This window comes from Doryrhamphus excisus, linkage group LG8 (assembly GCF_037039965.1).
Source record: "Doryrhamphus excisus strain RoL-2023G ecotype Guam linkage group LG8, RoL_Dexc_Guam_v1.1, whole genome shotgun sequence".
In the NCBI taxonomy this organism is placed as follows: Eukaryota; Metazoa; Chordata; class Actinopteri; order Syngnathiformes; family Syngnathidae; genus Doryrhamphus; species Doryrhamphus excisus.
The window spans coordinates 21183860-21211836 of record NC_136364.1 but is presented as its reverse complement, the minus strand read 5'-3'; the positions used below and the strand labels follow the sequence as shown (position 1 = coordinate 21211836).

General features: G+C 37.6%; 3 protein-coding genes across 7 annotated transcripts in view; 2 read left to right on the top strand and 1 right to left on the bottom strand.

The window, feature by feature from the left end:
- Nucleotides 1-52: 52 nt before the first annotated feature.
- LOC131134361 (uncharacterized) lies at nucleotides 53-27861 on the bottom strand. The gene is made up of 10 exons (XM_078793035.1): nucleotides 27843-27861; nucleotides 27628-27693; nucleotides 27352-27514; nucleotides 3070-3334; nucleotides 2908-2969; nucleotides 2746-2820; nucleotides 2467-2611; nucleotides 468-575; nucleotides 348-402; nucleotides 53-273 (listed from the first exon to the last, which is right to left on the bottom strand). The coding sequence occupies exons 1-10, from the start codon at nucleotides 27859-27861 to the stop codon at nucleotides 53-55; spliced, it is 1179 nt and encodes a 392-aa protein (XP_078649161.1).
- Nucleotides 8296-17425, top strand: LOC131134362 (transcription factor 7-like 1). The gene is made up of 7 exons (XM_058079548.2): nucleotides 8296-8470; nucleotides 11351-11610; nucleotides 13538-13599; nucleotides 13710-13787; nucleotides 13889-14048; nucleotides 17195-17302; nucleotides 17379-17425. The coding sequence occupies exons 2-7, from the start codon at nucleotides 11356-11358 to the stop codon at nucleotides 17412-17414; spliced, it is 699 nt and encodes a 232-aa protein (XP_057935531.1). The 5' UTR covers nucleotides 8296-8470; nucleotides 11351-11355; the 3' UTR covers nucleotides 17415-17425.
- The window catches only part of mecom (MDS1 and EVI1 complex locus), a 180821-nt gene continuing 172598 nt past the window's right edge, over nucleotides 19755-27977 (top strand). For all 5 annotated transcript variants that reach the window (XM_058079545.2, XM_058079544.2, XM_058079543.2 and 2 more), the window contains exon 1: nucleotides 19755-20007. In XM_058079545.2, the coding sequence (XP_057935528.2) occupies nucleotides 19764-20007 (244 nt within the window). In that variant the 5' untranslated portion in view covers nucleotides 19755-19763. The remainder of the gene's footprint in view (nucleotides 20008-27977) is intronic.

Sequence of the window (27977 nt, the reverse complement as noted above, 5' to 3'; positions counted from 1 at the left end):
GTTGGCTCAGGACAGAATGAGCACAACAGAAGTCCCAAAAAAAAAAAAGAAGTCAACAATCCGGACGGGACTGTGACGATTGCCTGGGTGATCTTGGTGCAGGGGAGTCAGTCCTCACGTTGAGGCCGGGTGCCTTTTTCAGGTATATTTGGGAAATGTGTTGTTCCAGGGAGAGTTGTACTGTTGTTGAACTCAGAGACAAGACGTCAGGGTCGTCGTCCGACTCGCTCTCGGCCTGCACGCTTTCCTCCTCCAGTTCAGGCACCAGTGCAGCTATACATAGTAAATATAGTTGATTACATTCTCAAGTGGTGAAAATGTGTCTGGTTTCATGACATTGTCCTTACCTTGCAAACTGTTAACGTCTGTGTCCCGCATGTGTTTATAGTCCTCTTTTTTGCCCTACAAACAAAAACAATATTACACTGTGGCTAGCTCATTTGCATATATATAAGAGTCAGTCTTACGTAATTGTGCCTCCAAGACCAGTCGGGGTGTTGCTGCGAGTGCATTCGCTTCACTTTGTCAGCGAGTTCATAGTACTTGGCCTTCTCCTCCTTCGCTAGCAAATGCCACTATGTATGGAGAAATGCATTGTTTTTGTTAGCACCAGACGTGGAAGTAACATGTAAAAATAACACATTTAACACATTTAGGGCGGCACGGCGGTCGAGTGGTTAGCGCGCAGACCTCACAGCTACGAGACCAGGGTTCAATCCCACCCTCGGTTTGCATGTTCTCCCCGTGCATGCGTGGGTTTTCTCTTCCAAAAACATGCTAGGTTACCAAAAAGTTACCACTTCCACACAAAATAGGAGGAGAAGTCATTCATTCATTCATTTTCTACTCCTTATCCTCACGAGGGTCGCAGGGGTGCTGGAGCCTATCCCAGCTGTCTTCAAAAACATGCTAGGTTAATTAGCGACTCCAAATTGTCCATAGGTATGAATGTGAGTGTGAATGGTTGTTTGTCTATATGTGCCCTGTGATTGGCTGGCCACCAGTCCAGGGTGTACCCCGCCTCTCGCCTGAAGACAGCTGGGATAAGCTCCAGCACCCCCGCGACCCTCGTGACGAAAAGGGGTAGAAAATGAATGAATGAAAATACGCAACTTTGTAAAGAGTTTTTTAAAAGTCGGACTTTCTGTGAGAACCTGAATGGGTCCTCGTGGCTGAGGTCTGACTAGTGATTGGTTGATCTGGGGGAATGGACGTTGCACAGGGAGAACATGCAAACTCCACACAGAGATGGCCGAGGGTGGGGAAAGACAAAATAAGAAGCCAAAAAGTTACCACTTCCACACAAAATAGGAGGAGAAGTCATTCATTCATTCATTTTCTACTTATCCTCACGAGGGTCGCAGGGGTGCTGGAGCCTATCCCAGCTGTCTTCAGGCGAGAGGCGGGGTACACCCTGGACTGGTGGCCAGCCAATCACAGGGCACATATAGACAAACAACCATTCACACTCACATTCATACCTATGGACAATTTGGAGTTGCTAATTAACCTAGCATGTTTTGTGAATGTGGGAGGAAACTGGAGTACCCAGAGAAAACCCACGCATGCACGGGGAGAACATGCAAACTCCACACAGAGATGGCCGAGGGTGGGGAAAGACAAAATAAGCCAAAAAGTTACCACTTCCACACAAAATAGGAGGAGAAGTCATTCATTCATTCATTTTCTACTCCTTATCCTCACGAGGGTCACAGGGGTGCTGGAGCCTATCCCAGCTGTCTTCAGGCGAGAGGCGGGGTACACCCTGGACTGGTGGCCAGCCAATCACAGGGCACATATAGACAAACAACCATTCACACTCACATTCATACCTATGGACAATTTGGAGTTGCTAATTAACCTAGCATGTTTTTGGAATGTGGGAGGAAACTGGAGTACCCAGAGAAAACCCACGCATGCACGAGGACAACATGCAAACTCCACACAGAGATGGCCGAGGGTGGGGAAAGACAAAATAAGAAGCCAAAAAGTTACCACTTCCACACAAAATAGGAGGAGAACTCATTCATTCATTCATTCATTTTCTACTGCTCATCCTCACAAGGGCCGCAAGGGTGCTGGAGCCTATCTCAGCTGTCTTCGAACGAGAGGCGGGGTACACTCTGGACTGGTCGCCAGCCAATCACAGGGCACATATAGACAAACAACCATTCACACTCACATTCATACCTATGGACAATTTGGAGTCGCTAATTAACCTAGCATGTTTTTGGAATGTGGGAGGAAACCGGAGTACCCGGGGAGAACATGCAAACTCCACACGGAGATGGCCAAGGGTGGAATTGAACCCTGGTCTCCTAGCTGTGAGGTCTGCGCGCTAACCACTCGACCGCCGTGCCGCCCTTATTACAGTATATTGACTATAATAAACAGAAAATGAGTGTACTTTTTCAAGGCAAACTTCCAGTACAACACTAAAGTGTGAGTGTGAGTACACATCCTTACCATTCTTCCAAGGATCTTGTTGATATCTGCGCTATTCCGTAAGTGCGAATGGTGCTTCACAGCTTGCCGATGTTCCTTCATGAACAGCATAAATGCATTTGGTGGTTTCTTGACATATGTTTGATCCACTTTTCTGTTTTTCTTCCTAAAATTTGAAGAAAAGGTGACAACAACGTGCATGATGTTAAAAATAGCACAAGCAAAGTTACATAATCCTTTAAGAGACAAATCCTGTCAATCATATTTCCCAGCCAGTAAAATATAAAAAAGGGATCTTACTTAATCCTGGGTATGGTGGGTGGAAGAGGAGCAGTATAGTTGGGAGCTGTAACTTTGTACAACAACTCTCCGTTCCTAAATAGTGGACATATTCATTATAAAATAGCCAATATAAGCCGATATTTCAGCTCATCTAAAGCATCATCTTCTTGCATTACTCACAATAATCCAACAGGACGCATGTTCATACCGTTAGGCAGCATCACCTCTGGTACGAAATTTGTCTGGAGACAGAGACGGGCAGTGGACACATTTATGCATTTAACACAGCAATGCATTATTTCTATGTTATGGTCAATGGAACCCAATATACTGTCAACGTACCTGGTCGTAGATTTGAGGAAGTATCTCCGTGTTCTGTTGGCCACGTGGTTGCAGGTTGTGATGACTCATCGGTATGAAGTGCATGCTGGGAGTAGCCATCATCGAACTTGATTGCATGTAACAGTTTTGTATGGGAACAAACCCATTAAAAGCCCTGTTCTGGTTGGTGACTGGCTGGGGGTTGGTGGTGTTGTACCTTGGCCCGACTGGTTGAGCGGAATTCTGAGGTAGGCATTTTGACGTGAAACCTGAAATGTCCATAGCTCTGTGAAAATAAAAGATAGCATCGCTTCTTTTATGAACCTAGAAATAGGGGTGGACGGTGATGATTGGACTGATAATTATGGGGCCGATATGAGGAGGACGTTAAAAATTAGCTCAGATAACTGAAAAAAATAATTCCACCCTCGGGCATCTCTGTGTGGAATTTGCATGTTCTCCCCGTGCATGTTTTTTTCCGGGTGCTCCGGTTTCCTCCCAAATTCCAAAAACATGCTAGGTTAATTAGCGACTCCAAATTGTCCATAGGTATGAATGTGTGAATGGTTGTTTGTCTATATGTGCCCTGTGATTGGCTGGCCACCAGTCCAGGGTGTACCCCGCCTCTCGCCCGAAGATAGCTGGGATAGGCTCCAGCACCCCTGCGACCCTCGTGAGGATAAGCAGCAGAAAACAAATGAATGAATGAGTTCTCCTCCTATTTTGTGTGGAAGTGGTTTTCTGGTTTCCTCCCACATTCCAAAAACATGCTAGGTTAATAGGCGACTCCAAATTGTCCATAGGTATGAATGTGAGTGTGAATGGTTGTTCGCCCACAGACAGCTGGGGTAGGCTCCAGCACCTCGGCGACCCCAGTAATGGTTTTATTTCATTTGAACATGCATCAGATTACAATTGAGTGCATCCCATAATCAGTTCACAGTTCCACATGTCCAAAAGGAGTAGGAAGAAGCAAAGCTTATTAAATCCTACCCCTCCATTTGGTACTTTTACAATCAGTAACTGTTACATTTGTTCACTTCCTGCTTTCCTAATATAGTTTAAGTTATTATGATTATTTTTTTTTGTCTTTGAGGTGATATGACCTTATCGCGAAGAAAAGTGGTAGAATATGAATGAACTGAAAAAATGGTTTGGTTTCTTTACATCTTTAAAAAGTGTCCCACGGGACTACATTGTCAAAATTATCTGCAAGGAACGATAAATCCGGCATTCCCAGACCTGTTTTGACAAAGATTTGCGTTTTTACTCTCAATAAAATGTTTACGTTTAAACAAAAAGTCGATAAAAAATGTTTGCCTATTTTTGGTCATGGTACCTTCTATTGTTGCTTTTTTCAGTGCTAATTTACCACAGTAGGATAATAAAAAAATAATTATATGTATTATGACATCCTTTTACCCTTATGGGAGCATATACCCAATGTCAAATGGCCCGAATAGTTTAAATCGGTCCGTTTTTTTCAGTACTGTTAAGTTTTGATCATTAAAAAAAGTAGTTTTCAATGTGTAGTAGTTTTCCTGTGTGAAGTCATAACTGAAGTACTATCTGTGTGCAGTTATGCAAGTCTATTTGTGTATTTTGTGCTTTTTAGTCACATTTAGTGGAACGCTAAATAAGTTTTAATTTTAGATTATTGGGACTCAATCGAGGAAAAGAAGAGAGCAGACCTCATGAGTTTGAGTTGAGTTTTTTTTTACAATACTCCAAAACCTCGACACGACTTTTAGGGAGGTTCATGGAGGTCCATCAAACAGAAATGCATGAGTTATATATTATAAAATGTTGCTTGTTTACTACAACTACTTACTTTCTGTTCCCAATGTTGCTTTGGTATCTGACTAAAACTTTTCTCTGACGGTTGAGCTCGCTTTTCTTGTTTTGTGAATTCATATGATGTGTAGCGCCTCAAGTTGTGATGCACGGACTCTGTATTCATCACACTATAAACACTACTCTCTTAATTTAAACACACGCTGACACAGCTATGTGCTCAAAGATATAAAAGCAGTGTTGGTCTTTCATGTGTGTTTCGGGGTGCTTTGGGACATCACCTTTTTGATGATGTTTTTTATTTTAATTCACTTTACATGATGACATACATTACGATTCATCACAATTACCTACGTGATGATGTCATCTATTGTGTTTGTACTTTAAATCATGGATTCACGGTCCAAACCTCTCACCTAAAGTCATAATACTCGAAATGAAGCACGTTTTTTTTTGAGCAGAACTCCAAAATATTCTACAAATACAAGAATCACGACACACCTTGCAAAGAAGACTCTTGATCCAACACAAGTCCAGCCCTTTATTGGTCAAAGGAGAGTTTTTTTTTGTTTTTTTCAACAAAACTGCAAAATACAGAGGCAATATTTTTCCCATTGCGTTGGTTGAAGCTGCTACAAGAAGTGGATACAAGGTGAAACCACAGCGATGGGTACCAGGTATGCTGCAGAGGTTGTTTATAATGAAGATCCAGATCTGGCATCTCTGCAGGTATGAGTGGGTAGATGCGGGTTTCCATTTATTGATTAATACTCCATAAGTCTACAATGTTGTACATGTTTTCTGTGTTACTTTGCCCCCATTGAAGGAACGCCACAGACAGCTTTGTTAATTGCATAACTCAATCACATGCACATAATTAAAAAAAAAAAACACGTCAGGGCATTGGTAGTTACTAATGTTGCTCATATCAGTGTTTCTTTTGACATATTATAGGATGGAAATTTTTTGTTGTTGTTTTGAACTTTTTGTTCTTTGAAAATATTTTGTATTTTCATTGTTTTTTGCTGGCAATCAATACAGTAGTGTTTTTTTTATTTTTCATTTGTTCCGAAATGTAAGACGAAATCAAAAACAATTGAAAACTGAAGCAATTTTTTTAGAGTTTTTATATTTCCTGTGTTGTTCAGTAATTAATTTTGTTCTTTTCTCAAGTAAATGTTGACAAGAAATGAGAAAGACTTGAATTCTTGATCATAATACTTGTGGTTTTATACTGTTTGACGCTATCCCAGTTTCACAATAGCTCTGGAATGAGCAGGGTGGACCCAAACAGTGGAAAGTCAGGCTCAGGTGTAGACACAACCAGGAAAAAAAATGCAGGTGACACAAGCAGCATGAGGAACAAACTGGATCTGACAGAACTTGGAGGAACTAAACTATGCAGACTACTATCAAGACAAAGCACACCTAGTCAGGACGCTTGTGGATGGAGAGAGCTGATTGGAGGAGAAGGGGATGAAGGACATGACGGAACAGAGGTGAAACTACAAAAACGCAACAACACATACTTACAAATACTGCAAATAATCCTAAAGTCAAATACACAGCATACTGGACAATTTGGAGTCGCTAATTAACCTAGCATGTTTTTGGAATGTGGGAGGAAACCGGAGTACCCGGAGAAAACCCACGCATGCACGAGGAGAACATGCAAACTCCACACAGAGATGGCCGAAGGTGGGGAAAGACAAAATAAGAAGCCAAAAAGTTACCACTTCCACACAAAATAGGAGGAGAACTCATTCATTCATTTTCTACCGCTTATCCTCACGAGTGCTGGAGCCTATCCCAGCTGTCTTCGGGCAAGAGGCAGGGTACACCCTGGACTGGTCCCCAGCCAATCACAGGGCACATATAGACAAACAACCATTCACACTCACATTCATACCTATGGACAATTTGGAGTTACTAATTAACCTAGCATGTTTTTGGAATGTGGGAGGAAACCGGAGTACCCGGAGAAAACCCACGCATGCACGAGGAGAACATGCAAACTCCACACAGAGATGGCCGAAGGTGGGGAAAGACAAAATAAGAAGCCAAAAAGTTACCACTTCCACACAAAATAGGAGGAGAACTCATTCATTCATTTTCTACTACTTATCCTCACGAGGGTCGCTGAGGGTGCTGGAGAGAACATGCAAACTCCACACAGAGATGACCGAGAGTGGAATTGAACTCGGGTCTCCTAGCTGTGAGGCCTGCATGCTAACCGCAGCCCCACAATAATAATAATACTAATAAAAAATGTGTTTACATAGCAAGTAAAAAGCCTGCTTATAAGATCTAATCCAATCTAAACCTATAAATAGTATTTGATTTATAAAGACAGGGTTTTAGGTTGGGGCCTGGGTCATCAAGGACGGTGTCCATAGCGCAGGGCTTGGTTCTGGGGGCTGTGTTTAGCTCTGACCTGGTGTCATAGTGTTTGCCTTTCCAAAGCATGTCCAATCAATTGAATTCAAACACCTCAAAGATTATCAAATAATTACCAAAAAAAAAGGCTTTGAATACTTGTAGCCCTTTTTGTTCATTTTTATTCAGTTAATACACAGCGTTATTTTAATATGTTGAATTGTTACAGCTGAGAGAGTCAAACCTCTTATCATAAGGAGGTTATTATTATGAAACAGTTTAAAAATAGACACCAATTCATTTAAAAAAAAAAACGAAATCAAAGCATGCCTCATATCATTCATTGTCATCTTTATTCCTACTGTCAAAATGGGCTGTACCAACCGATTCACTATACAATTCAATACTAATTTGTTATAATAAAACCTCGGATAAATACCTCTTTAAAGCTATATACCATTAGCGCATATTACAGATTTGAGTGACAGGTAGAAGTGTACAGTCACTTTTGATGTCACGTGTTTGTGTTTTACCAAGAATAAATAAATTCTGGATATTTTTTGACTAACTAACTTGATTCCCAAAGTCGTTAACGCTGTCAATGCTTTCAGTACTTCAAAGGCTATCCAACTGTTAGAACGTGAAAAATACGGAACTACATCATGGTCTGGATTGTCTTACAAGTGACTTGGCAGACAAAAATATTTTTATATTGTATACCCTGAATGATAAATATGACAAAAGTAAAAAAATGCATGACTGTGATGTTTTATTTCCAATATAGTCTGAAGTATTTCAGATCAAAAGTACCAACACAACATAAAAAAAAAAAAACAGAACAGAGGCGGCGTCAAGAAAGCTTTCCGAGCCAGGCATTGATGACGGAGACGGTGACGCCATTTGAGATGCCATTTTAAATAACCACTCCCATCTTCCCAGGTGCAGCCACCCTTTACGACCGCAATTTTTAAAAAAAATAAAATTGAAAGGGATTGGATTATCACATCATAATCATTTAAAGAAATTTATCATCATGCGCATGATGTGTCAAAGTACACTAAAACCACACACGAAAGACCATCACTGCTTTGAAGTCTTTGACGGCAGTGTTGATGTGAGTGAGAAGGGGCTCCCAGAGACAAGTCTCAGCATCAAAATTAACTTTCCTCCCATATGGATTTGGAGACAAAAAAGGCAAACTCACCCGACATTCACAATTAAAATAACAAACCTACCACTGGAAACGAGCACAGTAAGTACTTTCAACACATTTGCAATGTATACAATAAAAATGTCAGTTTTTGCGATCGGTAAAAGTACTGAAAGTGCATTGGATTTCCAAACCAACGAGTAATATGGCGGAATTATCATTATATTTCTTATGGCGAATATGGAACAATAGTTGTTTTCAATGATATACAGATACAGTCTACTAAGGAAATACCACATGTGACCAGGGGCATAGCACTAAATTCTGGGCCTGGATACATAATAATAATTATACATTTTATTTATATTGCACTTTACAATACGGAAATCTCAAAAGTGCTACAAAGAAAGCATAAAACCTACAGTGAAGCGATAAAAAAACACAACAAAAGGTATATATATGAAAAAAAAAAAATAATAAATAAACCACCTGAAGGCCCTGAACACAACTTCTACTCCATTGTAGTCCTGTAGATCCTTAAGTTGATTTACAACAATTTGTTTTAAATTTGAGCTCATTGGTTCTCAAAATTATTAAATATAGTATTTCAAGATATGCAAAGACAATATAGTTTCAATGTTACAACTGTAACATGGGTCCGTTACAGTTCCCTTACTGGTCCTCTGACATGCCTGTCACTCATCTGTATGGTATCACTGGTATGTGGATACTGGTTGGAGACTTAAATGGAGACTTCATAGTGATCATAGGTGGCCCAAAAAAACGGGAAACTCATATTAAACCTGATAAATGGAACAATCATGAGACTGATAAAAGATATGTAGTATTACATATTATTACAGTGCTTTTGTGAATATTATATAATTTTTTTTACCCTGAATTTTACCCTGAATTATGCTCGCAACTTCAAACATCTGTATGCTGTAACCCATGATGTATGAGTGTTGTTGGGAAAGATGTTAGATTCTTCCATTTTCAAGTGAAAATATTAGAAAAAAAATTTGAAAAAATGTTCTTGGTATATTATTTCCACCAGAAGAAACAAAGCGGAGCATGTTGAGTGAAAAAGTTGGCAAATAAGAACAACGACAAATTTCCGGGTGTTTTAGTGCAGAATTATACTTTAATCGCACAACCCCCGCCGAGAGAATTGTAAATCAATAACGGTGTCAGAAGGGCGGACAAAATTCCGTCAGTGTAGCATATAATTCAGGCGTATTGTTAGCTGCTATTCGCCGCACTCATTGCCCTCACACCAAATTTTCCCGCCGTACTCGGGAACCAATTGAAGTTAAGCAAGTCAGGTTTCACAAAGATCATGAAAGACATCAAAAGGATCTTCGTTTTAAAAGATACAATAAAGGAAGAAAGAAAACAAAGGAGTTGCAAATATTTCTGTCCTGTGGACTAAAATGGTGTCTAAACATGTCCGAGCCCATCTAAATACTCTTATCACTGTGTTGGAATTTGATTAAAAAATGAAAGTCTGTATTTGTCAGGACCCGTATGGCATGAAAACATCATTATGGGTCATCAAAGGAACATCCTGCACAAAGTGAAAATGAGCTTTGTCACAAGGTTCACACATAATTTTCCATAAATCCACCAAAATAGAGCATTTTGGGCCCATATATGGTAATGGTAATGGTAATGGTTTTATTTCATTTGAACATGCATCAGATTACAATTGAGTGCATCCCATAATCAGTTCACAGTTCCACATGTCCAAAAGGAGTAGGAAGAAGCAAAGCTTATTAAATCCTACCCCTCCATCTGGTACTTTTACAATCAGTAACTGTTACATTTGTTCACTTCCTGCTTTCCATAATACAGTTTTAAGTTTTGTTTTTTTTTTTAATTAGCTCGTACCGAAGTACAAGGTGATATGAGCATCCAATGCCATAATGGGTACCATAGTAAGTGTCAATATAGTGATATATATAGCACATCATGACTGGTTCAAGACTCTTCATCCTTGTATTTAGCACATTTATTTAATTTACTAATTTATGATTTTTTTATTTTTATTAATTTTTATTAATTTTTATTAATTTTTATTAATTTTATTAATTTTTATTAATTTTTATTAATTTTTATTAATTTTTATTAATTTTTATTTAGTTTAAAAATATATATTTTTAATTTTTTAAATTTTTTTGTCACACACCGAAGTAGGTGGTGATATGAGCATCCAATGCCATAATGGGTACCATAGTAAGTGTCAATATAGTGATATATATAGCACATCATGACTGGTTCAAGACTCTTCATCCTTGGATTTAGCTAATTTATTTTATTTATTAATTTTTTTAATTAATTTTTATTAATTTTTTGGGTGTTTTTAAACATTTTTTTATTTTATTTTTTTTTTGTCCCGTACCAAAGTACTCGGTGATATGAGCATCCAATGCCATAATGGGTACCATAGTAAGTGTCAATATAGTGATATATATAGCACATCATGACTGGTTCAAGACTCTTCATCCTTGTATTTAGCAAACATCAACTGCTTGTATTGTTTCTTGAATTGGCTCATCGTTGTGCATTGTTTGATTTCCTTACTCAATCCATTCCATAGTTTGATTCCACATACTGAAATGCTATGGCTAGCATAACGTAGTCCTAGCATAGAAGTGTTTCAAATGTACTTCTTCCCTGAGATCATATTTCTCCTCTCTTGTAGAGAAGTATTGGATGACATTTTTAGTTAATTGGTTGTTTTTAGCCTTATGCATTATTTTAGCTGTTTGAAGATGAACTATATCAGCAAGTTGAAGTATTTGTGATTTTCTGAAATAAGGAGTTAGTATGTTCTCTGTAGGCGGCATTATGAATTATCATTACTGACCTTTTTTGCAGTACATTTAGCAAGTGAAGATTTCTTTTATAGTTATTAGCCCATATTTCCACACAATAATTAAAATATGGTAAATAACGAGAGGTTGTCATATATTTTCGCAGGGGCTATGGAAATGCCAGGTTTTACATCAAAATGTCTTCCTCACAATCCCGCTCAACCATCACGACCTGCCGGGCCAAGGTACAACAGCAACCATCAGGCAATGGGCAGCCAGCAGAGGGGCTTTGTTCCCATCCAAAACAGTTACATGCAACCAAATCCGGTGATGGCTGCTCCCAGCATGCACTTTGTACCCATGAGTCATCAGAATCTGCAGCCGCTTCCCCCGAGCATTGAAACGCTTGCTCATGTCCACGGCCAGGTAAGCCATGTGTCAATCACTGCTTGCAGAAAACAAGTTTCAGGGTCATTAAATCCCAGTATTGTTATTATGTACCAATGGTCACCATCGTTTTGGAGCGTGCTAATGCAAAGTTTTGAATAACAGCTTAATTAAAATAGTTAATTGATATAAGGCAGGGCCTGATCTACTAAGATGGGAGCTACTAATTGCACAAACTAAAAAAAACGTGCCTGTTATTAGTGGGCGAGTGTTCTGCCATGATTGCTTTAGTTTTAGCAATGCAAAAGTGGTGTGGACTACCCATATTAAATTACCCATAATAAAATTACCCATAATAAAATTATGCTACCAACTCTACCATGGAGATTTTGGTAGAGGATCTTACGATCTTGGTGGAGGATGCAAATAAACGTACTGGTGAACTCCCAGCAGAGACATTCAAACATCAGAATGTTATATTAGTGTATTTTGTCATTTCATGTACATGTAGTGGAAATATTTGTATGTGTATTTCATTTATTATCGTTATTATGTCTTTTTTGAGGTTGCACGGTGGTCAAGTGGTTAGCACGAAGGCCTTGTTCATTTTCTACCGCTTATCCGCTTAGGTTTGCGAGGGGTGCTGGAGCCTATCCAAGCTGTCTTCGGACTGGTGGCCGGCCAATCACAGGGCACATATAGACAAACAACCATTCACACTCACATTCATACCTATGGAACAATTTGGAGTCGCTAATTAACCTAGCATGTTTTTGGAATGTGGAAGGAAACCGGAGTACCCGGAGAAAACCCACACATGCACGGGGAGAACTCCACACAGAGATACCCCAGCGGGGAATCGAACCCGGGTCTCCTAGCTCCTTACAAAGACGTGAACTATGACATCTTTTTTTTTTTTTTTTTTGCTTAACTTGTCCCAGAAGGTCTGACTCTAACAAAAACGGACTTTAACCAAATAATTTTTTCCCAAGAAAAATAATAAGTAACACACAGAGATACCCCAGCGGGGAATCGAACCCGGGTCTCCTAGCTCCTTACAAAGACGTGAACTATGACATCTTTTTTTTTTTTTTTTTTTTGCTTAACTTGTCCCAGAAGGTCTGACTCTAACAAAAACGGACTTTAACCAAATAATTTTTTCCCAAGAAAAATAATAAGTAACACACAGAGATACCCCAGCGGGGAATCGAACCCGGGTCTCCTAGCTCCTTACAAAGACGTGAACTATGACATCTTTTTTTTTTTTTTTGCTTAACTTGTCCCAGAAGGTTTGACTCTAACAAAAACGGACTTTAACCAAATAATTTTTTCCCAAGAAAAATAATAATTAAATCCAATGAATCCATTCCATGAGAGCAAAGAGACGTCTTGAAAAAAAACAATGCAAACTCCACACGGTCAAGTTTGATTAATTATATTGTGAGTGCTAAATTATTTGCATCTCTTCCTCACAATATTTTTTGCGCAGTGATATCTTGCATAAATTCAGCTGAGGGCTTGCACGGAGTTCAATTCCACCCCCGGCCATCTCTGTGTGGAGTTTGCATGTTCTTCCCGTGCATGCGTGGGTTTTCTCCGGGTACTCCGGTTTTTCCTCCCACATTCCAAAAACATGCTAGGTTAATTAGCGACACCAAATTGTCCATAGGTATGAATGTGAGTGTGAATGGTTGTTTGTCTATATGTGCCCTGTGATTGGCTCTCTCGGAATGAATGAATATTCAGCCTATTCATGAAGGACCAATTTTTGTCACATCCTGTTAGTAGATCAGCTATGGGCGCTATGACGTTGATGTGTTTTTAGACATCCAAACCTTAAGTAGATCAGGCCTATAGTGTTAAAAGTTTTCCATTATTTTTTAAAAGTCTCCTGAAAACATTGTCAGTTACCTATATCCTGTATTATTACTACAAATATGCGTTATGCTGTGTGTCACACCTCCAGACTAACTTTGTACCAGAGGTGATGCTGCCTAATGGCATGAATATGCGTCCTGTTGGATTGCTGTATGTAATGCACACTTACAAAACAAACATTTGAAATATTCAGGAAACTTCCCACATACACTTTGTGTTATCTTTATCAATCTGTTTTCTTTTTTTTTTTTTTTTTTAAGGAATGGAGAGCTGTTGTACAAAGTTACAGCTCCGTCAAACATTACTCCTCCTCTTCCAGCCAACATCCCTAAAATGAAGTAAGATCATCTTTCGTCTCATTTCAGACACCTCAGTAAAAAAAAAAAAAAAATGCTTAGGTGTGTATGATAATTAATGGATTGCATGGTTTGCATTTCAGGAAGAAAACAAAAAAAGTAGATGAGCATTACACAGAGCAAACTTATGTCAAGAAGCCTTTAAACGCGTTCATGTTGTTCTCCAAGGAGCATCGGCAAGCTGTCAAGGACAGGTCCTCCTCAACCAATATTGCTGTCATAAATGAGACCTTAGGAAAGATGGTAAGTCTGTTTGCACGGGTTGGGTCAAAACTAATTCAAGGGGGCAGCGGTTGGCTAAAGTCTAGACTTGGAGAACGGGTCGGTTGCCTGATTGAGAACCGCTGCAAGACAAAAAATTGCGGATTTGGGATTGGTTGTTGGATCACAAATGCTCTGACCACTGTTTATATTTTCAATAACTAGTGGAATCTGAAATTTTTATTAACATGACATTTTTCTCATGCAATAGTAATGTAGCTGTTGAAATCTGTTGGAAGATTTTACACATTTTTTCGATTTAATTGTTTTTTTTCCACAGTTTTAAATATTTCTATAGTTTGTATTCAGCTTACTTGGAAGGCACTTTGTTAAGTTAGTTATATTACTTTTATATTTTGTTTGGTTTTGTGGTTTATTCTTCGCTTAATCCTATTTATTATTGTACTATACTATTTATTGCTTTATTGCTTCAGTTGCTATAATAGACTTTGGTCAAATATTTGCTTGCGACCTGCAGCATATACTGCACTGGTAATTTACTTTGCAGTATTTGTCATCTCACCCATTGGGTTGTTTAGTAATCTCACGTTGAATTGGTTCCAGATATGGCCGGAATAAGTCCATTTCACCAATTAGAATTCCTTGTTAATAAATCTATTATTTTAGTTAGAATTTATATTTTAGTTAACATTATTAGAGTCCTCCACATGACCTAACAACCCTATAGTCACTTTTAAACTTGTATTGCTCAATATATAGCCGTGATAAGTCAATTTCACCAAGTAGAATTACTCGTTTATAAATCAAATATTTTAATTATAATTTATATTTTAGTTGTTAACATTATTAGAGTCCTCCACATGACATAACACCCCTATAGTCACTTTTAAACTTGTATTGCTCAATATATGGCCGTGATAAGTCGATTTCATCAAGTAGAATTACTTGTTTATTGATCAAATATTTTAGTTATAATTTATATTTTAGTTTTTAACATAATTAGAGTCCTACACATGACATAACACCCCTATAGTCACTTTTAAACTTGTATTGCTCAATATATAGCCGTGATAAGTCGATTTCACCAAGTAGAATTCCTTGTTTATAAATCAAATATTTGAAGTATAATTTATATTTTAGTTGTTAACATTATTAGAGTCCTCCACATGACATAACAACCCTATAGTCACTTTTAAACTTGTATTGCTCGATATATAGCCGTGATAAGTCAATTTCACCAAGTAGAATTCCTTGTTTATAAATCAAATATTTGAAGTATAATTTATATTTTAGTAGTTAACATTATTAGAGTCCTACACATGACCTAACAACCCTATAGTCACTTTTAAACTTGTATTGCTCAATATATGGCCGTGATAAGTCGATTTCATCAAGTAGAATTTCTTGTTTATAAATCAAATATTTGAAGTATAATTTATATTTTAGTTGTTAACATTATTAGAGTCCTACACATGACATAACAACCCTATAGTCACTTTTAAACTTGTATTGCTCAATATATGGCCGTGATAAGTCGATTTCATCAAGTAAAATTACTCGTTTATAAATCAAATATTTGAAGTATAATTTATATTTTAGTTGTTAACATTATTAGAGTCCTCCACATGACATAACACCCCTATAGTCACTTTTAAACTTGTATTGCTCAATATATAGCCGTGATAATTCAATTTCACCAAGTAAAATTACTCGTTTATAAATCAAATATTTTAATTATAATTTATATTTTAGTTGTTAACATTATTAGAGTCCTACACATGACATAACAACCCTATAGTCACTTTTAAACTTGTATCGCTCAATATATGGCCGTGATAAGTCGATTTCATCAAGTGGAATTCCTTGTTTATAAATCAAATATTTTAATTATAATTTATATTTTAGTTGTTAACATTATTAGAGTCCTCCACATGACATAACAACCCTACAGTCACTTTTAAACTTGTATTGCTCAGTATATAGCCGTGATAAGTCAATTTCACCAAGTAGAATTCCTTGTTTATAAATCAAATATTTTAATTATAATTTATATTTTAGTTGTTAACATTATTAGAGTCCTACACATGACATAACAACCCTATAGTCACTTTTAAACTTGTATTGCTCAATATATAGCCGTGATAATTCAATTTCACCAAGTAAAATTACTCGTTTATAAATCAAATATTTTAATTATAATTTATATTTTAGTTGTTAACATTATTAGAGTCCTACACATGACATAACAACCCTATAGTCACTTTTAAACTTGTATTGCTCAATATATGGCCGTGATAAGTCGATTTCATCAAGTAGAATTACTTGTTTATTGATCAAATATTTTAGTTATAATTTATATTTTAGTTTTTAACATAATTAGAGTCCTACACATGACATAACACCCCTATAGTCACTTTTAAACTTGTATTGCTCAATATATAGCCGTGATAAGTCGATTTCACCAAGTAGAATTCCTTGTTTATAAATCAAATATTTTAATTATAATTTATATTTTAGTTGTTAACATTATTAGAGTCCTCCACATGACATAACAACCCTATAGTCACTTTTAAACTTGTATTGCTCGATATATAGCCGTGATAATTCAATTTCACCAAGTAAAATTACTCGTTTATAAATCAAATATTTTAATTATAATTTATATTTTAGTTGTTAACATTATTAGAGTCCTACACATGACATAACAACCCTATAGTCACTTTTAAACTTGTATTGCTCGATATATAGCCGTGATAAGTCGATTTCACCAAGTAGAATTCCTTGTTTATAAATCAAATATTTTAATTATAATTTATATTTTAGTTGTTAACATTATTAGAGTCCTCCACATGACATAACAACCCTATAGTCACTTTTAAACTTGTATTGCTCGATATAGCTGACAAACTTATGGGAAATAGACACACAAGACGGAAATTAAACGGAAAAAAACTCAATATTTCTTTTTTATTCTCTGTTCCTGAACAGAACTTCCATTTTCCTCATCACTGTAACATTACTGATAGCTAGTGACAATTGCAACGTGGCAATTACTACATATTCCTTACTTCATTTTGCCATTTTTATACTTAATTTTAGAATAGATACTACTCAGATCCAAGCAGGCCCACAGAGTAAGCTAATCCTAGCTATGTTTACGTCCATAGTGGCATTTGCTACCTGAAAAGGAGAAGGCCAAATATTACGAACAAGCTGAAGAAGAGCGGCGACTTCATGCCCAGCAGCACCCAGACTGGTCTTGCCGCCACAACTACGTAAGTCTTGTACACAATTTATTCTATTTATGATTTTAACACCTGAAATGCAAAAATCACGTGTTTGTTTTTTTAGGGAAAAAAGCGATACAATAAAAGGATCAGGGATTGAGCGGAAGGAGGAGACAAAACAGGATGGAAATATATTTGAACACTGGAATTCATAACCTGTACTAGTCTCTTGGGAACAGCTAACCCTAAAAGGTCAAACACCAGACACTGTTTCTGACCTCTGTCCTTGTTAACTACATCACATGTATCCTAGCTAGTGAGCATCATTGTCTCCTTCAAAAAGGTGCGTTGCAATTATGACATCTCTGAGTGATATTTAGTCATTCGTTATAATAGTAGATGCGATTTATCTGTTACCGACGACACGGAAAGCAGGACCTGTGCGGGAAGCATCTTGATCCATTGGGAGGTTCCATTAACTGCCCCCCCGCAACCGGGAATTTAACCATGATCTTGCTTTGTGCTGTTACAGGAAAGTGGAGGTAAATAAACCTGATCGACTGTCACATTGATTTCTTGTCTTGACGTCTCCGTTCACAGAGCTGATGCAAGGGGAGCATCAGCTGAGTGGACGGGGATGACTTTATAAAAATGTGTTTGTGTGTGTGTGTGTGTGTGTGTGTGTGTGTGTGTGTCAGGATATTTGTAGCCACTATCAAGTCTGCAAATTATCTCCACAGAATCCTCCACCAATACTGTCTTCATTAGAGGTTGTTGAAAGGTCATTATTATCCCTCATAAGATACATATTTGGAAACTGTTTTATTGAGATTACATGTAATGCTGCTGCAATTGACTTATTAAAAAATAAATACATTTAAAAATGATGAATTTTTGAATGAATTTGGATCACTTTGACATGTGCTGGTAATAAGAACTGATAGCACCACAGTCGGTCAGCCACTAGAGGGCAGTGTAGTCTTAATATTTGTAGGCAATTATTCAACACCTCCAAGGAGAAATGATTTAAGTACTTTTTTAAAAGTAGATTCAAACTGCACCGCGAAGAAACAGCTTCGTATCGAGTTGTACATCAAAACTATAAAAGTATTTTTGGTGATATTGAACCTAATTTAGTCCCCACGACCCTTATGAGGATACGCGACATCGAAAATAGATGGACTTTTATTTAGTGTCTTCTCAGGGGAAACATGTCAAATATGTTTTAATTCAAAGAAGCGCGACTAATACTTTTGAAAAAAAATATTTTTTACCACAGTTTAACCCCTCAAAAGTAGTTAAAAGAAGGGAATATCTGCTATGTTACGTTACATTTTATAATCACGTACATAAGAACAGGCGTAATCCCCATCTGTAAATAAGATTTAAGAAATGTATTTATATTATAGTTGACTGCCTCTGGCGACCCCAGGTATGGATAAGTCTAACTTGAAAACAAAATTATAATGGACTTTATTTTTTAAGACAGTATTTACAAACATTCATGTCCAAAATCTAATTTTATCTTAGTGCTTTGAACGCAATTTGAGCTGGCTTGCACGTGAGAGGGCGAGCACGAGAGAGACAATAACATCAAGGAATTAATATTTAACATTAATAAGCAGTAAGAATTGGCTTTGTCAGCACTCTTTTGTATTGTCATGGTGACGCTTCATTATCTCCACCCAACCAATAAGAGGTTAACCCAATTAAAGGGTTAATTAATTACAAGGTATTCATTGCTGTATTGTTTTATTGCACATTATTTTAAAACAAATAAATGAAATATGTTCCGTTATTTCATTTAATTCATCAAAAACTGTAAATTACGTAAAGATCTAAACGCATCTGGATTCTCACGTTACAATATCATAAATGTGTAAGGGTTTATTTAGTCCACTGAAAAGGAGAAGGAAGAAGCAGAATTTATTTCTTGTCACGCCAGTTACTAATCATGTGTTCACTTGCAGCATTCTTATTAATTAAAGGATACAAGGATATATATTTTACAATAATAAATATATATAAATAAATGTTAATGTGAGCAGAACAGTTTTCAGTAATAACTAAAGAATGTTATAAATAATGTCTTCATTTTGTAATGATAATAATTTGAGTAATTTGATTATTCACTATTAAATGTGCAAAAATAAATTAACCACAGCATACGGGAGTCATTAATGTGACTTTTGAATAGTTATACAACAATATTAACAATGAAAAACTTGATTTCTTAATTAAATGTGCCAAAATATAAAAAAAAAACATGCAGGAGTGATTAATGTGACTTTTGAAAGGGTCAGCCCCCTTCAGGAGGAGAGTTTTTTAATAAAAAATACAATTTAATACAACTTAAACAAAGTGAATCATGAAAAAAAACATGGTAATTAATAAAGTAAAATAAATTCTTACAACATGCAAATGTAAAAGTGACAAAAGCATCCAAATGTGCACGTTGAGGACTTGAGGCGATCAATCAAAGTGATCAATAGCTCCCAACTTGTCTGACATGTGCAGCCGGCAGAACCTTCGTGGCTTCTGCGCATGTGCGAAGGTGTCCCGGACTGACAATGCAGGAGAGATAGCGCGCTTGGGATTGAGAAACCCAGAGAAAAGGGATAGAGGAGAAGGGGAGAGAAAAAAAAACAAAAAAAAAAAGAAGAAAAAGGGATCCAAGAAAAAAATCCAAACAAATCCACGCCGAGAGACGGGCACCATGAGGTCCAAAGGCAGGGCACGGAAACTGGCCACAAGTAGGTGCAACATCCCTTTTTCTTCTCTTACGCGGCATCCGATCGCTGTGTTATCAATAACTTCACTTTCAATTCCATTCTCAAGTCGATTTAAGTGTGGAAAAGTTGTGACTAATGTCCGAAAATACTCGACGCGAACGCTGTCACTGGTGAAAAAAAGTTACGCTTGGAAGCGATGGAGGAACTTTGTGCAAAGTCCTTGACGCGCACGTTGCATGTAGTGGGCGCTCTAGCGGAACCCACGGTGGAGGTGAAACATCTCGTCCACATGAGTGGACACTACAGTGCTGCTGTGGGCTGCCAGTCACTCCACAGCAACGTAGAAGTAGAAAAATAAACAAGGAATGAAGATTTGTACTCCTTTTTGATGTTATTTTTGTGGCCAAATTAAAAAAAAAAAGTGGATTATTAAACGCAAATGCACAACGCACAACTTTTATAACAGATTAAGTTTATTACTATTATTTATTTATGGCTGTTTTTACAAAATGTACAAGGAATAAATTAGAATACTTCATTTTACTAAATTATTTGTAGTAATTTGCTGCGTTTTTGCCATTCAATCAATTACTTCGATTGATATTGCTATTTATTTATTGACTAGCTTCAATAAATAATGACTTTGTATTGACTGGTGTTTTATAATCCACTTTAAAATGCAATACAATACAGTATTTATATATTTGTTTTATTTATAGTCGTGTAATTTGGGGGTAAATACCGGGAAAAATATAAGAAATTGTTATTTCTATCATGTAATATATTCCTATGGCACTTTAATAAATACACAACCTAATGTATTTGTATTTTATTTTGAATTATTGCAAAAAACAGTCCATAATTTCCCTGCAACTGTCACGTACATTTAAAACTATGAATATTTTAGGGATTTAAAAAAAAAAAATCCATTCTGTGGAGTCACAATAGGAGAACCTTGTGCGTCCCCAGAGGAGCGGGCCCGCAGTGGCCCCCTTGCCGGGTCTGCGCAGCGTCAACAGTGAATATTTAAATTCCCACACCCCTCATAATAACGTCTCTGCTGGTAAATGTGTTCAGTGTGTGTTTCAAATGTCCACGCATGCTTGTGTGTTTAACGGAGGTGGCGGTAAAACGTAGGAGAGATTGATGGAGGCTGACTGATGACTGCGCGTCCACATGGAATGTGGCGGACCACAAAAAACGCGCAATTAAATATAGCCGAGATTTGCAGGCCTCGCGGTGTATTGTGGGAGTAGAAGAAAGCATATTCTAAGTAATACACTGCGTGCAAAAATAATTATAAATAATTACAAGCGAATTATTTGCATTAAATGCAACCCGCACCGAAGAGCGCATGCGTGAGTTTTATTACAAGTTAAACGGTGGTCATTTTTGGAGGGCTGTCTGCACCTCTCTCCCGTAAGTGCGTCGTCCTCCTCGCATTGCGCAATTGGCTGTGCGTCTTGCTCATTAAAATGCTTCATAGATGGGACCGTTTAAAAGGTAAGGGGGGGGGGGGGGGGGCTGCGCCATGGAAGTGAAATGGAGAACCCATTTAACAGGCCTCGTTGTACTGGAACTGGAGCTCTTCACACACACTCTCTCTCTCTCTCTCCGTGTGTGTGTGTGTGTGTGAGAGAGAGAGAGAGTGTGTGGGGGGGGGGGGGGGGGGTCTGATTGGTGCCAAAGCTCCAAATGCTTATTGTTCTGTAACTCCTCCACTAATGGACCAGGTCAACAATTACTGGGGCAGATTATGACTTTGTTAACTTTGTGTGCAAATAAGTCAAAATAAGTGAGTCAATTACACTAAAAAAAAAAAAAAATGTAAACAACATTTTTCATGAGCTGAACTCAAATATCGAAAACTTTTTCCATGCAAAAAAGGCCTATCTGTCTTAAATATTCTTTGATTCGTTTTCTGCCGCTTAGCCACAAAGAATGGTTGGAGTGTAAAATTATTATAGGGGTGTTATTTCATTTCTACAGGGCTTTAATAATGCTAAAAAAAAAAAAAATACAGTATTTAGAAAGTCATGATCCAGTTTTCTGGAGTCTAACTAGAAATATTCATTCATTCATACATTTTCTGCCACTTATCCTCACAAGGGTCGTGGGGGTGCTGGAGCCTATCCCAGCTGTCTTCAGGCGAGAGGCGGGGTACAACCGTGGACTCGTCGCCAGCCAGTCACAGGGCACATATAGACAAACAACCATTCACACTCACATTCATACCTATGGACAATTTGGAGTCGCCAATTAACCTAGCATGTTTTTGGAATGTGGGAGGAAGCCAGAGTACGGGGATAACATGCAAACTCCACATAGATGCCTGAGCAGGGAATCGAACCCGGCCTGCGCGCTAACCCCCTGAAATAGATGCTATAGTGGTACAGCGGCATCATTAGAGATGCCTACAAGAACTCTGCAAAGACAACAGTTTTTGACCGCTTCATGGGTCTTTATCATAAGGAACCCATCGTTGTTCTGGTCCGCATAATTTCAGTCTAAACCAGTTGAAAAACAAAGAAAACAAAGGTCACTAGCATTGTTTTGGCTTCATGTCCGCTGACATGTATAGCAGCAGAGGAATATCCTTGATTTTGTCTCAAAGTCTTTGCTTGTTTTTGACATTTACGCATTTCAATGATTGTGGTTTGAAATTTCAAGTTGTTTTTCCTGAGCTTTTAGCAGACATTAATTGTATTATAGAAACAATACAAGCAGTTGATGTTTGCTAAATACAAGGATGAAGAGTCTTGAACCAGTCATGATGTGCTATATATATCACTATATTGACATGTACTATGGTACCCATTATGTCATTGGATGCTCATATCACCTCCTACTTCAAAATTCAAAATTAAAAAAAAAACTGTATTATAGAAAGCAGGAAGTGAACAAATGTAACAGTTACTTACTATGGTACCCATTATGTCATTGGATGCTCATATCACCTCCTACTTCGGTACGAGGTGCATTATGTAAAAAAAAAATTGTATTATAGAAAGCAGGAAGTGAACAAATGTAACAGTTACTGATTGTAAAAGTACCAGATGGAGGGGTAGGATTTAATAAGCTTTGCTTCTTTCTACTCCTTTTGGACATGTGGAACTTTGAACTGATTATGGGATGCACTCAATTGTATTATATATGTAGATTCAAGCTATAGCATGGGCACAGCAATATAGCCTGGTTGCCTACAAAGTATCGGGGATTTATGAACATCCTAATGTGTGTGTATGCTGCTGTGACTTGGGCCCACTCATTTATCAAACCACATCTGTCTCTCTTCTGGATTTTCTTTCCTCATTCCTTCTTGGAGATGAAATATTATCCTGATGTTAGTCTCTCCCAGAAACATGGAAGAGTTTAGGGATGTGTTTACACATAGTTGTCCTGTTAGAAGGCAGTACATAAGTTATAAGTTATCATATCGTTATATAGTTGTCCATTCATGTGCGCTTGTATGAGAAATACAGCAGTAGCGTATGTTGAACGCGTTGTGTTTTCATTGTTGTTTAGTCGGCGGTGTGGCTCAACAACCCAGACAAGGCAGTGTGGGAACACCAAACGATAGATGGTGGGAGGGGTGTGTGCAGCAACATGTCATGCCTGGGAACCGCTGTGTGTTTACCACTGGGAAATTGTACCAGCTTAGAACAATGAAGGAGCCTTACCCCTTCTAAAAAAATAAAAAATAAATAAATAAGGCGATTCTGCTTTCTTGTCCCTGCTAAAAGGTCAGGACGTTACAGATAGGTAGTCCATAGAAAAACGTTCAATCTGTCTGCAGTCTGCAGTCGTTATCAGCAGAAGTGTCACAGCTGATGCATGTTCTTTTAACATATGTGCAATAAGCGGTGAGTCGCATGCATGCGGTAAACAAAGGCTAGTTAAAGTTAAGTTTACATTGCCTCCAAACTGCCATTCTTTAAGAGAAATGACATTTTTGCTGATTTGGACATCTGTTTGAGGAGTTATATATAATATCACCAGACTGCTGAGTTTGCAGTCTCGTCCAGTCCATTAATGAGGCGCGTTACCGCTTCTTTGCTCGTTAAAATAAAAGTCTGTCACCTAATTAAATAGACGGATTCATTTCAAAACATAAATCCAGGTATGAACAGCATTCGACAGTTTTTCACGTCGCACATCAGCTACTGTTAATTACTTTAACACGGGGCGTTCAAAGGCCCCCGTGGATATTATGTATCAAAGTGGTCCCCGCCCCACATCCTTAATTTTCTTTAAAGTTGGGACACATTGTTCATTAAAAGGAAGTATAAAGACGTAGGTGACTTTGTAGTGGATTTATGGTAACATCATTTTTTTATGTTATTGAAATATAATGGCATAAAAAAAATATTCAGTTCTATTATTGATCAAGCCCTGCAAACTCTGTTAACATTTTTCCCCAAATTTTAATCATATACTGTGTATAACTTAATGTACATATTCATGTATATTTACAATCCAATACAAGGGGTTTAGTTTTCTTTAAGAATCGGCAATGGAAGAAATCAGATCAATTAATCTGATCAAAAAATCAGATTAATCAGATTAATCTTATTTGCTTATGATTGTTCTGAACTTTTGTTTTAATGCAAGTATATTGAGCAGATGGTTTGCTGCCACCCTATGACAAAAAAATACTGTAGAAAATGCACACACATGGAAATTATTTTTTTTTTCATAAACAGTTCAGTTTTTGCACTGTTTGTAGGATTTGTGTTTTGATGAAAAATAACATGTATCGTTATCTTACGGTGGAACAAACGAGTCTGTTTGCCCGTGTATCATTCCGAGAAATCGAGTTCCCAAAAAAAGCACCCGTGCGTTGGTGACTCAATCTCTGTGAATAGTGCATAGTGGTTCTTTTAGAGTTAGGACACAATAGACAGATTCCGGCTAGGGAATCTTTTAATCATCTTTATTATGTGTGGTTTATTTCTTCATAGAATGTAGTGGATTTATGGTAACATTATTTTTTTTATGTTATTGAAATATAATCGCATAAAAAAACTATTCAGTTCTATTATTGATCAAGCCCTGCAAACTCTGTTAACATTTGTCCCCAAATTTTAATCATATACTGTGTATAACTTAATATACATATTCATGTAGTATATTTACAATCCAATACAAGGGGTTTAGTTTTCTTTTCTAACACACGGCAATGGAAGAAATCGATCAATCAATCTGATAAAAAATGTGATTAATCTAATTTGCATACGATTCATAATTGGATAGGAACAACATGTGTGATTGCATATTGAGCAGATAGTTTGCTGTCACCCTATGACAAAAAATACACTGTAGAAAATGCACACACTTTTTTTTAATAAACAGTTCAGTTTTTGTTTGTAGGATTTGTGTTTTGATGAAAAATAACATGTATCGTTATCTTACGGTGGAACAAACGAGTCTGTTTGCCTGTGTATCATTCCGAGAAATCGAGTGCCCAAAAAAAGCACCCGTGCGTTGGTGACTCAATCTTTTTGAATAGTGCATAGTGGTTCTTTTAGATTTAGGACACAATAGACAGATTCCGGCTAGGGAATCCTTTAATAATTTTTTATTATGTGTGGTTTATTTCTTCATAGAATGCACACATAATGATGAACAACTCAGTATCTTTGTCCTTTATTCGTCATTTTAAGCACTATGCACCCTGTTCTGATGAATAAGATGAGAAAGACTATTGGATTTAAGAAAAAACTTGGAGAAGTATAAAAATAGCGTTTGTTACAATAGGATTGTAATGTAAAGATTCATTAGTTAACACCGGTTGCAGAGGGAACGGTTTAAAAGAAACACATTAGAGAAATGAACTGGGCCAGTGTGCTGCTGTTTAGTTTACTATAATGTTCAAGGTAGCAAGTATACAGCGCTAATTTTTAAAGTTAAGTTTGTAACAAAGTAGAATGAAACGGTATTGTATTGCATCACCGTGTTCACTAACAAGAGTCATCACTAACGGTAAAGGTGATGTTAAATGTTCATTTAGCCATTTCATATGTCTTTTCTGCATGTAAAACACTAATTATTTTCGATAAAAATTTGTTTTTTGTTAATAATTTTGGGTGTCTGGAATTGATTATATTGGATTTATGTTATTTCTTATAAGAAAAAATTATTTTTTTATATGCTTTGGTTTTGTCTGACCTTTTGGAACAGATTCATATCAAAAACTGAGGTTCCATAAATACAAAATGATGGGTGATATACTGCTGCAATGTTGCGCAAGGACTTGATATTTTAATATGTTGAAGATCTTGTGATCTTGAACAGTCTTCTTGGATATTGAACTGTTCCATTTTTTAAAAATTATTATTATTATTATTTGTCCTGTCCAGCCATTGGGGCAGATAGTATTGTTGATCTAAATGCCCTTACATGTTAAACAGATTTGCTCCGTGTCAGGAAAGGTTTTTGTTATGCGCATTTGGAGCGACCGGACCGAAGCAACTGAACTATTTCAGTTTAATGTCTTCAGTATATTTGCCCAGAAAAATGTTACAAAGGATTTCTATTCTATCTATTCATCCTAATCCTTGGTTAAGGCCAATCTCATCGTTTGGTTTTATGTGTTGCTTATGCCACTTAAATATTTATATTTTGTATGTTTAACAAATTGGCACACGCTTGCTCGTAAACCTTGCCAAGTATGTCATGCCCTTTGACATAAAGAATGGTCCCCTTCCTCATTATTCACTGGAAAGCGCACATTCCTATAAACAGGAATTATCTAACAATTGCTTCACAAATGTGGCGATAACGGCATGTTCGGGGATCTCCCCGCGTAGATCCCCGAGCTTAGTCGCGACTAAGTGACTTGGTGAGGGAAGGGCGGGAATGGGAGATAGTCAGCTCTGATCAAATGACGACCAAATCGGGCATCAAAGTTGTACACATTAGTACTTTGACCGGGGTGGGTACATGCATGTGTTTGTGTGGTGTGATTACAGTACACCTTTCATCTCGGGACCCGACATGCCAAATTGACTCCCCGAAGCTCATTAAGCGTTGACCTCTCACCCTTACGAGGCAGAAGAGATGAAGGGAGGAGATTTGATCAAAGCTCGGCTCTTCCTGATGAAGTTTTTTGGCTGCGGCACGTGTACCTGATTGGACGCGATAGTGAGTTTGATGCCTGTCCTGAAATGACAGTTGACTATGCTACCATGTGTATGTGTGTTATTCCAATAATTATTATTACAGTGTAATAACAGTAACTTCATATCTGTTCCAGCCATGCACTGTATGCGTGTGTACACGTGTTATCGGTCAACCAAGGTCACAGTAGAAGGAAAAAAAAAAATAGTTGGAGAAAGGAATGCCGGGCTGATTAGCGCTTCTTACCTGTAAGTGAACTGGACGTGCCGGCGTGTGATGAGACCGAGGAAACAAGGGAACAATAGGACAGTAGAGATTCCTTTCCACACCGCATTCCAGCGATCCTGCAGCCGGGGCCCCCCACTCAGAGCTTTGATGAACCCTTCTCGCAAGCTTCCTGGGATTGTCGCTCCTCCACAAACACAAAAACATGAAGCGGCACGGTGAATAGGGCCCTCCTCAGGATGTCCTGTTTTGATTAGTGTTAGCATCCTAAAAGCAGCGTCGAAATATTATTCTAACAAGGAGAGAAGCGTAGCGGTGACACATCCACTTCTTTCCACTCGGTGACCCCAAAGGTCAGACGCGCTGCAGTGAGCCAGAAATCAAAGAGGTGCTTCTCACCCCGTGATCTTAAGGAGGAAATCATGAGGAAAACAAGGCGATAAAACGATAAAAAAGAGGTTTCGGGTCCTATCAACAGGTGGAACTTTGTCCAAACGAGGTTTCCTAAATACCTGATGCTGCCTGACACATGTTGACGTACAACTTTTCAGATTTTTTTTAGCAAAGTTGTGGCAAAATATGGAGTTTCCTTAGCATGTACACAATATCAAAATGGCCCCCATCATACTTAGATTTTTCAGTGTGGA